Raw genomic sequence first — 15,498 nt, 5'->3', positions numbered from 1 at the left:
AATAACAACTTGCATTTATATAGCATCTTTAACGTAGTAAAATGTCCCAAGGAGCATTATCAAATAAAATTGCCACCGAGCCACATAAAGAGATACGAGGACAGCTGAAGATAGAGGTTTTAAGGAGGGCTTTAAAGGAGGAGAGAGAGAGGTAGAAAGGCAGAGAGATTAGGGAGGGAATTCTAGAGCTTTGGGCCCAGGCAGCATTGGGGGTGTGCAAGAGGCCAGAATTGGAGGAATGCAGAGATCTCGAAGGGTTGTATGGATGGAGGAGGTTACAGAGATAGGGAGTGATGAGGCAATCGAGGGATTTGAAAACAAGGATGAGAATTTTTAAATTGAGGCGTTGCTGGACCGGGAGCCAATGAAGGTCAGCGAACACAGAGGTGATGGGTGAATGGCATTTGGTGCAAGTTAGGATACGGGCAGCCGAGTTTTGGATGAGCTCAAGTTTACGGAGGGGTGCAGATGGGAGGCCAGCCAGGAGAGCATTGGAATAGTTGAGTCTAGAGGTAACAAAGGCATGTGCGAGGGTTTAAGCAACAGATGAGCTGAGGCAGGGGCGGAGACAGGCAATGTTACGGAGGTGGAAATAGGTGGTCTTGGTGATGGAGAGGATATGATTTAAGTCCTTACTTCAACCTGTGTTCCTGTCGTCCTGTTAAAACACTGAAAAAAGTACCAGGTAACTGAACTAGCCACATAAACTCAACAATATAATGGTTCTATAAACATGAGTAGGTGCAAGATGTCACGTTCCTTGAGAAATGGGGGGGGGGGGGGGGGGGGGGAAGAGGGGTAAAAATATAGAAATGCTGATACTCCCATCTCCCACTGTGACATTCCTCTTTTATCTGAGACCAGACTACCGCCAGCAAGAGTTAGGGAGCACTACTCCTTTAATGAGAAAAAGTGTGAATTTAAAGGAGTGAGACAGACAGATACACAAACTAAAAGTGTACAAGATAGATCAAGCACGACTGCATTTGAGGGTGTGAATTCAAGACTGGGATGGACAGATTTTTTTATTAGGCAAGAGTAGCAAGGGACATAGATCAACGGTGGGTAAATGGAGTTGAGGTACAGATCAACCAGAATTTAATTGAATGGCGGAACTGCGGCGGGTGTTCCTAAGTTCATATGAAGCCCATCATGAGTCATTTTAATTTATAGAAACATAGAAAATAGGTGCAGGAGTAGGCCATTCAGCCCTTCTAGCCTGCACCGCCATTCAATGAGTTCATGGCTGAACATGCAACTTCAGTACCTCCTTCCTGCTTTCTCGCCATACCCCTTGATCCCCCGAGTAGTAAGGACTTCATCTAACTCCCTTTTGAATATATTTAGTGAATTGGCCTCAACTACTTTCTGTGGTAGAGAATTCCACAGGTTTACCACTCTCTGGGTGAAGAAGTTTCTCCTCATCTCGGTCCTAAATATCTTACCCCTTATCCTTAGACTGTGACCCCTGGTTCTGGACTTCCCCAACATTGGGAACATTCTTCCTGCATCTAACCTGTCTAAAGCCGTCAGAATTTTAAACGTTTCTATGAGGTCCCCTCTCATTCTTCTGAACTCCAGTGAATACAAGCCCAGTTGATCCAGTCTTTCTTGATAGGTCAGTCCCACCATCCCGGGAATCAGTCTGGTGAATCTTCGCTGCACTCCCTCAATAGCAAGAATGTCCTTCCTCAAGTTAGGAGACCAAAACTGTACACAATACTCCAGGTGTGACCTCACCAAGGCCCTGTACAACTGTAGCAACACCTCCCTGCCCCTGTTCTCAAATCCCCTCGCTATGAAGGCCAACATGCCCATTTGCTTTCTTAACCGCCTGCTGTACCTGCATGCCAACCTTCAATGACTGATGTACCATGACACCCAGGTCTCGTTGCATCTCCCCTTTTCCTAATCTGTCACCATTCAGATAATAGTCTGTCTCTCTGTTTTTACCACCGAAGTGGATAACCTCACATTTATCCACATTATACTTCATCTGCCATGCATTTGCCCACTCACCTAACCTATCCAAGTCACTCTGCAGCCTCATAGCATCCTCCTCGCAGCTCACACTGCCACCCAACTTAGTGTCATCCGCAAATTTGGAGATACTACATTTAATCCCCTCGTCTAAATCATTAATGTACAATGTAAACAGCTGGAGCCCCAGCACAGAACCCCACTAGTCACTGCCTGCCATTCTGAAAAGTACCCATTTACTCCTACTCTTTGCTTCCTGTCTGACAACCAGTTCTCAATCCACGTCAGCACACTACCACCAATCCCATGTGCTTTAACTTTGCACATTAATCTCTTGTGTGGGACCTTGTCGAAAGCCTTCTGAAAGTCCAAATATACCACATCAACTGGTTCTCCCTTGTCCACTTTACTGGAAACATCCTCAAAAAATTCCAGAAGATTTGTCAAGCATGATTTCCTTTTCACAAATCCATGCTGACTTGAACCTATCATGTCACCTCTTTCCAAATGCGCTGCTATGACATCCTTAATAATTGATTCCATCATTTTACCCACTACTGAGGTCAGGCTGACTGATCTATAATTCCCCGTTTTCTCTCTCCCTCCTTTTCTAAAAAGTGGGGTTACATTGGCTACCTGCCACTCGATCGGAACTGATCCAGAGTCAATGGAATGTTGGAAAATGACTGTCAATGCATCCGCTATTTCCAAGGCCACCTCCTTAAGTACTCTGGGATGCAGTCCATCAGGCCCTGGGGATTTATCGGCCTTCAATCTAATCAATTTCCCCAACACAATTTCCCGACTAATAAAGATTTCCCTCAGTTCCTCCTCCTTACTAGACCCTCTGACCCCTTTTATATCCGGAAGGTTGTTTGTGTCCTCCTTAGTGAATACCGAACGAAAGTACTTGTTCAATTGGTCTGCCATTTCTTTGTTCCCCGTTATGACTTCCCCTGATTCTGACTGCAGGGGAGCTAAGTTTGTCTTTACTAACCTTTTTCTCTTTACATATCTATAGAAACTTTTCCAATCCGCCTTAATGTTCCCTGCAAGCTTCTTCTCGTACTCCATTTTCCCTGCCCTAATCAAACCCTTTGTCCTCCTCTGCTGAGTTCTAAATTTCTCCCAGTCCCCGGGTTCGCTGCTATTTCTGGCCAATTTGTATACCACTTCCTTGGCTTTAATACTATCCCTGGTTTCCCTTGATAGCCACGGTTGAGCCACCTTCCCTTTTTTATTTTTACGCCAGACAGGAATGTACAATTTTTGTAGTTCATCCATGCGGTCTCTAAATGTCTGCCATTGCCCATCCACAATCAACCCCTTAAGTATCATTCGCCAATCTATCCTAGCCAATTCACGCCTCATACCTTCAAAGTTACCCTTCTTTAAGTTCTGGACCATGGTCTCTGAATTAACTGTTTCATTCTCCATCCTATTGCAGAATTCCACCATATTATGGTCACTCTTCCCCAAGGGGCCTCGCACAATGAGATTGCTAATTAAGCCTCTCTCATTACACAACACCCAGTCTAAGATGGCCTCCCCCCTAGTTGGTTCCTCGACATATTGGTCTCGAAAATCATCCCTTATACACACCAGGAAATCTTCCTCCACCGTATTGCTTCCAGTTTGGCTAGCCCAATCTATGTGCATATTAAAGTCACCCATTATAACTGCTGCACCTTTATTGCATGCACCCCTAATTTCCTGTTTGATGCCCTCTCCAACATCACTACTACTGTTTGGAGATCTGTACACAACTCCCACTAACGTTTTTTGCCCTTTGGTGTTCTGCAGCTCTACCCATATAGATTCCACATCATCCAAGCTAATGTCTTTCCTAACTATTGCATTAATCTCCTCTTTAACCAGCAATGCTACCCCACCTCCTTTTCCTTTTATTCTATCCTTCCTGAATGTTGAATACCCCTGGATGTTGAGTTCCCAGCCCTGATCATCCTGGAGCCACGTCTCCGTAATCCCAATCACATCATATTTGTTAACATCTATTTGCACAGTTAATTCATTCACCTTATTGCGGATACTCCTTGCATTAAGACACAAAGCCTTCAGGCTTGTTTTTTTAACACCCTTTGTCCTTTTAGAATTTTGCTGTACAGTGGACCTTTTTGTTCTTTGCCTTGGGTTTCTCTGCCCTCCACTTTTCCTCATCTCCTTTCTGTCTTTTGCTTTTGCCTCCTTTTTGTTTCCCTCTGTCTCCCTGCATTGGTTCCCATCCCCCTGCCATATTAGTTTAACTCCTCCCCAACAGCACTAGCAAGCACTCCCCCTAGGACATTATGCTCTTTGTACATTTGTTTTAAGCAACCAAATGGAGGTGACAGTTGGTAATTTTGTATGGTCGTTACATACTGCAACTCGAAGATCACATAAAAAGATTTGCATCTTTAAACACTTGTGCAAATCAACTGAAAAATGCACAATAAAATTCCCAGCACTGCAGAAATGTTTACCGTTGCACTAAAACAATGACTTTTGTTTGGGTGGGGGGAGGGGGGGAAATTAGACAAGGCAGCAAAAATATAAATGCAGTTGTGAGGTGTAGCAAGGTAGAGAGAACACACACTGGTTCATTTGCCCAGGAATGTCAATTATTTTACAGAAATAATTGGATTCTTGAAATGTCACAAACGTCTGGCAAATGAATCGTACCTTTCTGTCAGGTTTTGGTGAATTCTGGATGGAGCCCAGAGCTTGTCTCTTGTATTCAAGTTTCTCATTTAAATGTCGTAATTTGTTTACAGCATAGCTGGCTTGCTCATTAATGCCATTGCTGCCCTCATCCAAGACTTCCTCACCACTCTCACATACCTGGTTCTGGAAGAAAGGAGAAGGGGGTTTAGAAGAAAGTTAAATACCATATACATTTGTATACAAAGCAAACCATTATTTATGATAAATTCTTCAGAACAAATTAATATCTGGTTGCTTAATAAACGCAAGGTTTTGATTCATTATTGTAATAATGTCAATAATAGTGTCAGCTGTGGCTCAGTGGGTAGCACACTCGCCTGAGTCAGAAGATTGTGGGTTCAAGTCCCACTCCAGGAACTTGAGCACATAAATCTAGGCTGACACTCCAGTGCAGTGCTGAGGGAGTGCTGCACTGTTGGGGGTGCCGTCTTTCGGATGAGACGTTAAACCGAGGCCCCATCTGCTCTCTCAGGTGGACATAAAAGATCCCATGGCATTATTTCTTAGAGCAGCAGGGGAGTTATCCCCAGTGTTCTGGTTAATATTTATCCCTCAATCAACATAACAAAAACAGATTATCTGGTCATTATCACATCGCTGCTTGTGGGATATTGCTATGCGGAAATTGGCTGCCATGTTTCCCACATTACAACAGTGGCTACACTTCAAAAAGTACTTCATTGACTGTAAAGCGCTTTGAGACGCCCAGTGGTCGTGAAAGGCGCTATATAAATCCAAGTATTTTTTTTAATGCTTTTTCACCTCAACTGTGACACTTACCTTCAGGGCTGCTGACCGAGGGCCGTGTGGCTCTTTGTCAGCCAGCGCGAACACGATCGGCCGAAATGGCCTTCTTCTGCGCTGTAGATTTCTATGTTTTTATGTTACTAGCAATCATCATCCTACATTTGAATGGTTTGCATCACAGCTAGATACTATGATCAGATGACAGAAGGAATGGCTGAAACAGGTGAGCTGTCTGGTATTGGAGTCTCCCTGCCTTGTGGCACCATGTGGCTGTCGTGCTGAATACTTGCGCTCCAGTACTAGCTGTGCTGTTCGATGTATAGAAGGCACCTCAAGTCGCTGGAGATATATCATCAACAATGTCTCCGCAGGATCCTGCAAATCCCCTGGGAGGACAGGCGCACCCAACATTAGTGTCCTCATCCAGGCTAACATCCCCAGTATTGAAGCACTGACCACACTCGATCAGCTTCGCTGGGCAGGCCACATAGTTCGCATGCCAGATACGAGACTCCATAAGCAAATGCTTTATGCGGAGCTCCTTTATGGTAAACAAGCCAAAGGTGGATAGCGGAAACGTTACAAGGACACCCTCAAAGCCTCCCTGGTAAGGTGCGACATCACCACTGACACCTGGGAGACCCTGGCCGAAGGCCTCCCAAAGTGGAGGAAGTGCATCCAGGAGGGCGCTGAGCTCTTCGAATCTCAACGCAAAGAGCAAGAAGAAGTCAAGCGCAGGCAGCGGAAGGAACGCGCGGCAAACTAGCCCTACCCACCCCTTCCCTCAACGAATGTCTGTCCCACCTGTAACAGGGTCTGTGGCTCTCGTATTGGACTGTTCAGCCACCAAAGAACTTACTTTGGGAGTGGAAGCAAGTCTTCCTCGATTCCGAGGGACTGCCTAAGATGATGATGTTCCAGTATAGCTACAACGCTGGCATTTGCCCGATAATGTGGAAAACGGCTCAGGACAAATCCAATCTGGCCAATTACCGCCCCATCAAGCTACTCTCAATCATCAACAAAGTAATGATAGCACTGTCGATGACACCTTCCAAGCACTACTTACGCATCAATGCCCAGTGGGAAACTCTCCACTGGCTGGAGACATACCTAGCACAAAGGAAGATGGTTGTTGGAGGCCAATCATCATGGCACCAGGACATCACTGCAGGAGTTCCTCCGGGCAATGTCCAAGACCCAACCACCTTCAGCTGCTTCATCAATGATCTTTCCTCCATCATAAGGTCAGACGTGGGGATGTTCGCTGATGATTGCACAGTGTTCCATTCCATTCCCAACTCCTCAGATAATGAAGCAATCCATGCCAGCATGCAGCATGACCTGGATGACATTCAGGCTTGGGCTGATAAGTGGCAAGTAACATTCGCACTGCACAAGTGCCAGGCCATGACCATCTCCGACAAGCGAGAATCTAACCACTGCCTCTTGACATTCAACGGCATTACCATCGCTGAATCCCCCATCAACATCCTGGGGGTCATCATTGACCAGAAAGTTAACTGGATCAGCCACATAAATATTGTGGCAACATGGGCAGTTCAGAGGCTGGGTATTCTGCGGCGAGTGTCTCACCTCCTGACTCCCCAAAGCCTTTTCACCATCTACAAGGTGCAAGTCAGAATACTCTCTACTTGCCTGGATGAGTGTAGCTCCAACAACACTCAAGAAGATTGATACCATCCAGGTCAAAGGAGCCCACTTGATTGGCACCCCATCCACTACCTTCATCATTCATTGCCTCCACCACCAGAACAGTGTGTCTGCAGCGTGTACCATCTACAAGATGCACTGCAGCAACTTGGCAAGGCTTCTTCGACAGCACCTCCCAAATCCACAACCTCTACCATCTAGAAGGACAAGGGCAGCAGGTACATGGGAACACCACAAATATATATCACCGTTCCTTCAACGTCGCTGGGTCAAAATCGTGGAACTCCCTCCCTAACAGCACTGTGGGAGTAGCTTCACCATACGGACTGCAGTGGTCAAGGCAGCGGCTCACCACCACTTTCTCAAGGGCAATAAATGCTGGCCTTGCCAGCAACGAATAATTAAAAAAAAACATGTTTTGGGGAGGGGGGGTGTGGGGGGGAAGGAATGAAGGATATCACAGCCAATCTTGATCATATCCTCATTTAATGCCCATATACAAGAACGCCTCTAGTACAGGTCACTGAACAATCAAGAGAGGAGTTCGGGAGGAGCGAGCAACTATTGCGAGAGCTGACTGGGCGCAGGGCTACAAAAGGCGGCACACTGCGGGAGGAGCCGGAGTTCAGGAGGAGCTATCTGCAGCAACACCAAAAGGACCTGTGTGGGTAAGAGATAAAAAGTAAAAAGAATCGAAGTGTGACGTCACAGCCAAGCAGGTAAGTGATTGGCCAGTTGGTTGGTGAGAATTTCTCTTTCTCTTTCTCTTTTTTTGTTAAAAAACCTTAGGCGTTGGTGTAAGTTAAGAGTCGCAATTAAAAAGGTAAGTGATACTTCTAATCTAAAAAACCTAATTAATTAAATCAGCTGATTGCTGAGTAGCTGCTGGGAGTGTTTTGCTAAGGTTTAGAGTTTATTTCCGCTCAATAGTTCCGAATCTAACTAGATGCATGACAGGGCAGCTCAGTCCCGTGGAGTGCATATCCTGTGGCATATGGGAAGTCCTGGACACTTCATGCAGCCTGGCCGACCATGTGTGCAGCAGAATGGCTTGAGTGGTGGCTGGAGTCACTGCGGTGCATCCGCGAAACTGAGAGCTACGTGGATAGCACGTTTCTCGAGGTGGTCACCCCGCAGCTTAAGAGTGTGCAGGCAGAGAGGGAGTGGGTGACCACCAGACAGAAGGAGGATGACTAGGCAGGTAGTGCAGGAGTCCCGAGTCCACCTCGCTCTCCAACTGGTATGCTCTTCTGAGTACCGATGGGGGTGATGGTGTCTCTGAGCAGTGCAGCCAGAGCCAAGTCCACGGCACCATGGGTGGCTCAGCTGCACAGGGAGGGGGGGAAAGGAAGAATGAAAGAGCTACAGTGGTAGGGGATTCAATAGTCAGGGCAGCACATTGGCATTTCTGAGGCTCTAGATATGACACCAGGATGGTATGTTGCCTCCCTGATACCATTGGGGTGGGGGCAGAGAGGGAGAACAGCCAGAGGTCGTAGTCCCTATCAGTACCAATGACATAGGTCGAAAGAGGGATGAGGTCCTACAGGCAGAGTTTAGGGAGCTAGGAGAGAGATTAAGAAGCAGGACCTGAAAGATAGTAATCTCCGGATTACTCCGGTGCCACGAGCTAGTGAGTGCAGAAATAGGAGGAGAGAGGTGAACTCTGGAGAAATGGTGCAGGAGGGAAGGCTTTAGATTCCTGAGGCATTGGGACCTGTACAAGCCGGACGGGTTGTACCTCAACAGAGCCGGGACCAATATCCTCGGCTAGTGTTGTTGGGGAGGGTTCAAACTAGCATGGCAGGGCGATGGCAACTTTGAAATAGATTCAGTAGGGAAGGAAGTAAATCTGGAAATTGGAAAGCAAAACGTAGAAAATGAATTTGAAGGACTGAGGAAACAAGGGTGAGAAAGTAGTCAACAAGGAGGTCTGGCTGTACTAAATGGTATATTCTGCAATGCAAGGAGTATAGCAAATAAGGCAGATGAGTAGAGAGTACAGGCAGACACTTGGGAGTATGACATTATAGCTATTACAGAGACATGGCTAAAACAGTATGGCAACTCAACATTCCTGGTTACAGGATTTTCAGATGGGATAGAGAGGGGGGTAAAAAGGGAGGGCAGGGAGATTGAGGTTGTTATGTATGCAACCCCATGTAACCAGTATTCTACCGCCACCAGAGGGCGTATCTGTTGGAGTCCCAAGGGATCCCAGCATCCAGAGAGGATGTTTCCCCTCCTGGGGGAATCTAGAACTAGGGGACATAGTCTCAGAATAAGGAGTTGCCCATTTAAAATGAAGATGAGAAGGAAGTTCTTCTCTCAAGAGGGTCGTGAATCTTTGGAATTCCCTGCTTCATAGAGCTGTGGAGGCTGGGTCATTGAATATATTTAAGGTGGAGATAGACAGATTTTTGAACGATAAGGGAGTCAAGGGTTACGGGGAGCGGGCAAGGAAGTGGAGTTGAGGCCAAGATGAGATCAGCCATGATCTTAATGAATGGCAGAGCAGGCTTGAGGAGCCAAATGGCCTACTCCTGCTCCTATTTCTTATGTTCTGATGTTCTAATCTGCTCAACTCCTACAGCACTTGAGGCACTGGTGCTTAATTTAAGAGTACTGTATATTTTTTTTTAATTTTAAAAACGGCTAAAACCTTCAAATAGTTTGCCCCACCACTTTTTTCTTTTACTTCCAGTGTCTAAAAACAGTTGACTATCCCAACATCTCTTCAAACATTAGTACTGCTGCTGGCAGTTGGAAGCCAGTAAGCATCTTCTGCCAACCAACAGTGATAGAAACTCATACCGCAATTGAACATGCCCCTCGTGCTGCACCGCTTGCTATAGTACAACTGGGGCATTATAAGTTGGTGAAAACCTGCCTTTCTTTCGTCAGTCACCCTGCATGGCTAGCCCTATCGGAGGTATCACAGACAGCAGCAAGTTCAAAATATTTCAGCTTTAGGTGGGACTTCATCTCCTACCTGCCCCTGTTGGTGCCAGTGCAGTTATGGAGATCCCAGTTCCATTCCCTGCTCATCCAATTGTGTTGGAGGCAAGAGAGGGTAAAAACCTCGGAGTTTCACAGACAATATAGAAAATGGTCATGGAACTCCTATCGGTGCAACCACCCCATTTGTGTTGCATCATGAGCTGGCAGGTTTGAAGGTTCAATTCTCTTCTCCCCTCCCCAATTTAATCTCTTCATTTTATCAGAAGATTCACATTTGTACAAGCGATTCCAGTCTGCGAGTTCTTCACCTCAACTTTCCCAGACGCTGGGTGAACTTCCAGTCACCAATCAACAGGAAGCAACAGAAGAGACATAGGAGTGGGTCGATTGCCTGTCCTCGCAGCGAATGTTGTGAGCAACAGAAGCTCCAGCAGGTGTCAAGGCCTTAGAGAGGGTACAGGAGAGGTTTACGTGAAGAAACCAAAGATGCTGGGATTGTTCTCCTTACAGCAGAGAAGTTAAAGGGGAGATTGAATAGAAGTGCTCAAATCATCAAGAGTTTTGATAGAGGAAATAAGGAGAAACTGTTTTCAGTGGCAGGAGGGTTGGTTAGCAGAGGACATAGATTTAAGATAATTAGCAGAAGAACCAGAGGTGAGATTGAGGAGAATTTTTTAATGCAGCAAGTTATGATGATCGGGAATGCACTGCCTGAAAGGGTACTGGTAGCAGATTTCATAATAACTTTCAAAAGGGAATTGAATAATTACATGGAAGGGGAGAAAATTGCAGGGCTATGGGGAAAGAGCAGGGGAATGGAACTAATTGGATAGCTCTTGCAAAGATTTAACAACAATGAGATTAAGGAAACGGCCGAGAACTGGGTGAGGGGAAGAAAGTACAACTAACTGTTAACTTAAAACAGTCAGAAATTACATGGCGACAACTGACTCATAGATTATACATTGGAGTAAACATAATTCCAGTCAGAATGCTGAACCAAGTCAGCATCTGGAAAAACCTGAAGGAGACTTTCCTTAATTAGCCCCTAAACTAATAATTGAAAGCATTGCAAAGATTGGCCTCAGAAGTGGGATTATGAACATTTATTACTTGTTCATTATCGTTAAATACTGATTGATTGAAATAAACAGTGTTTAGCACAACCAGCCACAGGAAGCTCTTCTGTAATTTCCATCACTGCATTCTCCCATCATTAACCTCTCGCCCACCAAGAGCTTATTGTGAATCATTCGATACATGTTTTACCACAGCAAACTTTTCCAGCGTGGTCATGCTTGGACAAAGTCCAATTGCAGAGATCGATTCTTAGAGGATGAATTGATAACACAGTTATTGAACGTTTCCATATACAGTACTGCACAAGCACAAACATTTCCCCCTGACACTGGGTGCTCCGGCTGCAAGGTGTCAATTACATTGTCAATTTCTAGGGTAATTATTTGCAAGCTTGGATTAGAACATGTCTGGTCTATGGCACAGCATTTTGATATCATCTACATATTTTTTTATTTGTTCTGGGATGTGGGCGTCACTGGCAAGGCCAGCATTTATTGCCCATGAGAAGGTGGTGGTGAGCCGCCTTTCTGAACTGCTGCATTCCTTGTGGTGAAGAAACTCCCACGGTGCTGTTAGGGAGGGAGTTCCAGGATTTTTGACCCAGCGACAATGAAGAAACGGCGATACATTTCCAAATCAGGATGGAGTGAATGTGGAAGGTGATGGATGGGGTGCCAATTAAGCGGTTTGCTTTGTCCTGGATGGTGTCGAGCTCCTTGAGTGTTGTTAGAGCTGCACTCATCCAGGCAAGTAGAGAGTATTCCTGACTTGTGCCTTGTAGATGGTGGAAAGGCTCTGGGGAGACAGGAGGTGAGACACTCGCCGCAGAATACCCAGCCTCTGACCTGCTCTTGTTTCCACGGTATTTATATGACTGGTCTAGTTAAGTTTCTGGTCGATGGTGACCCCCAAGATGTTGATGGTGGGAGATTCGGCGATGGTAATGCCATTGAATATCATGGGGAGATGGTTAGACTCTCACTTGTTAGAAATGGTCATTGCCTGGCACTTGTGTGGTGCGAATGTTACTCGCCACTTATCAGCCCAGGCCTGAATGTCATCCAGGTCTTGCTGCATGTGGGCATGGACTGCTTCATTATCTGAAGAGCTGGGAATGGAACTGAACACTGTGCAATCGTCAGCGAACATTGCCACTTCTGACCTTATGATGGAGGGAAGGTATAGTACATTAACACGCTATGCTACAGTCGGCAGGATACAGATCTCTGCTTCCAGCTCCAACACAGAAAGTTCCAGACCTTAGAGATGCCAAATGAAGGCTTGATATGTCCTCATGGATAGACAGGGTGAATAAAAGGAAAAAATAATCACTCCTGCCAGAATAGGTCTCCCACCGACTCACTCGATCAGGCGATGGTGAATGGTGCAGGCGGAATGGTTTTTTTGAACGGGTGGGACAAATTATGATTATTTCTAGGCAGATGGGCAATTAGAAACTGCATGAGACAGGAAAGCTAAGGCTGTGTGTAGGTAAGAGCAAGAGGTGCTTGATCACAGGACAGCAGGGGCGGACTGACCATCTGGGAGATTCCCTGAGTGCTCTGTGAATGATTCCATTACACTGTATTATCTGGGGCCACTCTTTTCTTGTGAGAATCCCAAAGAATCCTGTGCCCTTCTGGGGGAGCCAGTACACCCTGCAGGACTTTGTGTGATCTATTGATTAAAAGACGACCAATTACTTGTTTAGTTACTGTGTCTGGTATAACCAGAACTGGCAGCTGAAAATGATGCACAGACAGGCAGGTGAATAGCCAATCTGCAACTGTGGATAGGGAAACCAGCTGAGAAACAAGCTCGAGAGGGAAGGAACATTTAAATCTTTTAATTACTGTCTGGAGTTCACTCTTAAGGCAAGGCTAGTGTGACAGATCAAGGGCAGGAGATGATTTGAAATTGGTGAGGGCAAGGCAGCATGGCAATAAATTATACTGCTAAAATCTGGCTCACAAATCAAAGCTAGGAAAGAAACCAGAGGATTTTAATGCTGGTTTTGTGGCATAAGTCAAATTCAGTGCTATAGACAAACTTGTGCTGCAATGTTTTAGCTCATGTTTTCTATTGATTTTAATCTTGGGGTAAAACAAAATATATTCTGAATCTTATCACATAAAACCTGGCAATCTACTGGAAGCACATTTAAATTACATCAATCAGCATAACCCGGTAATCACATAATCTCAGAGTATGAGGTTACCCAATGCCTGAACATCATAACCAGCTCTTGGTGTACATGTAATCAATTTTTAATGAGGGGGGAAATCAGCCTTTTCATAAACAGCAATACCCATATACACCTACTTGTATGTAAAAACAAACCTTTTACACCTTCACTGGATACCTTTTCATCCAGTTTGGAATGTGGCTGTCCAGGGATTGACATATAAAACTGAACTGAAAAATTCTGTTGCTCCAGTTCCACATTGTAAAAAAAAAAGAGGGAAATGCTGTGGCACATGTGAAATAGTCCGAAAGCCCCTCAAGTAAAACAGCCTGCAAAAACATGAGCAAGCATCAAATTGTCTAGGTTTACATATGTCTATACAGAACCAAGCCACTTTTAGCAAGCACACAAGCCAACGTCAAACATTCCATCATCTACATTAACTACGGCCAACATGGACATTGCATCTTTTACATTAACCAAGGCCAACCGCTACACCTCGTCATCTACATCAACCACAACCAACCTCTACATTTCGATATGTATGTTAACCACAGTCAGCCTCTACCCCTAAATACATACATTTGCCACATCCAACTTCTACATTCTGTCATCTACATTAATCACTGCCAGTTTCTACAACACATCATCTACATTTGTCACCACACCACTTGTATTAAGACAACCTTTATACTGCATCATCTGTACATTAACTACAGCCAACCTCTACACCTTGTTATCTGCATTAACCACAACAAACTGTCAACATGCCGTTTTCTACATTAACCACAGCCATGCTGATCTCCAAACATTTTAGAATATATTTCCTGAAATTTTCCCCTCATTTTCACAGGTTTGAGAGTCACTAATTGTTAATTTGTTGTTTCATAGGCAAACAAGTGATTTAATTTTTTGAGCAGGTAACAAAGAGGGTCGACGAGAGTAGTGCATTTGATGTACTGCATATGGATTTTAGCAAGGCTTTTGATAAGGTCCCACATGGCAGACTGGTCACAAAAGTAAAAGCCCATGGGATGTTTTATAAGGATATTAAAAGCAAGAGGATAACTAAAGAAAGGGTCGGGCCTATTAGAGACCATGAGGGTAATCTGTGTGTGGAGGCGGAAGATGTGGGTATGATTCTTAATGAATACTTTGTGTCTGTTTTCACAAAAGAGAGGGATGATGCAGACACTACTATCGAGGAGAAGTGTGAAATATTAGATGAAATAAACATAGTGAGAGAGGAGGCATTAATGGGTTAGGCAGCTTTGAAAGTGTTTAAATCCCCAGGCCTGAATTAAATGTATTCCAGGCTGCTAAGTGAAGCAAAGGAGGAAATAGCAGAGGCTTTGACATAAGAACATAAGAAATAGAAACAGGAGTAGGCCATACGGCCCCTCGAGCCTGCTTCGCCATTCAATAAGATCATAGCTGATCTGATCATGGACTCAGCTCCACTTTCCTGCCCGCTCCCCATAACCCTTTATCGTTTAAGAAACTATCTGTTGAGTTCCTAACACAGATGAGACTGCACACAGGGAGGTTAAAGCAACAGTGACCTCAGTCTTTATTAAGACACTCCAGAGTGAGTAACAGGCCTTAGGGGCCGGCTTATATACAGTGTTCCCAAGAGATGCTGGGATCCCTTGGGACTTCAGGGGATGCGCTCCCTGGTGGCAGAACATGGGAGTGCATGCTTTACAGATACACAACATCACTGCCCCCGCCCCCAAAGTCAAAGTGAAAACTATTTAGAAGGTGAGGCAGTCGGGGCCTCTCTTTCCCTGGTGGACCGCCTCGGTACAAATGTCTGTTCTGGTGTGTTGGCTGTGCCCTCGCTGGGCTGGCGTGTTGTTGGCCCTGCAGGGCTGCTGGGTGAGCCCGGCCTTGCTGCGCTGTTGGGCGTGATGGGTTCGATTTCCTGGTCCGGCATGGTGTCGTTGATCCTTTGGGTGTGTGTTGTGGGCTCAAAAAAGGCGGTGTCTGCTGTGGGTTGTTCAGGGCAGTCTGTGAACCGCAGCCTCGTTTGGTCCAGGTGCTTTCTGCAAATTTGTCCATTGTCTAGTTTGACTACAAATACCCTACTCCCTTCTTTAGCTATCACCATGCCCGCGATCCACTTGGGACCATATCCATAGTTTAGCACA

General features: G+C 45.4%; 1 protein-coding gene across 1 annotated transcript in view; it reads right to left on the bottom strand.

The window, feature by feature from the left end:
- The window catches only part of snx25 (sorting nexin 25), a 79,157-nt gene that overhangs the window by 49,041 nt on the left and 14,618 nt on the right, over positions 1-15,498 (bottom strand). The window contains exon 3 of the mRNA XM_070898081.1: positions 4,660-4,824. Within this exon, the coding sequence (XP_070754182.1) occupies positions 4,660-4,824 (165 nt within the window). The remainder of the gene's footprint in view (positions 1-4,659; positions 4,825-15,498) is intronic.

Source organism: Pristiophorus japonicus, chromosome 1 (genome assembly GCF_044704955.1).
Source record: "Pristiophorus japonicus isolate sPriJap1 chromosome 1, sPriJap1.hap1, whole genome shotgun sequence".
NCBI lineage: Eukaryota > Metazoa > Chordata > Chondrichthyes > Pristiophoridae > Pristiophorus > Pristiophorus japonicus.
The sequence above is the reverse complement of the archived record's forward strand: the minus strand, read 5'-3'. Positions and strand labels throughout refer to the sequence as shown.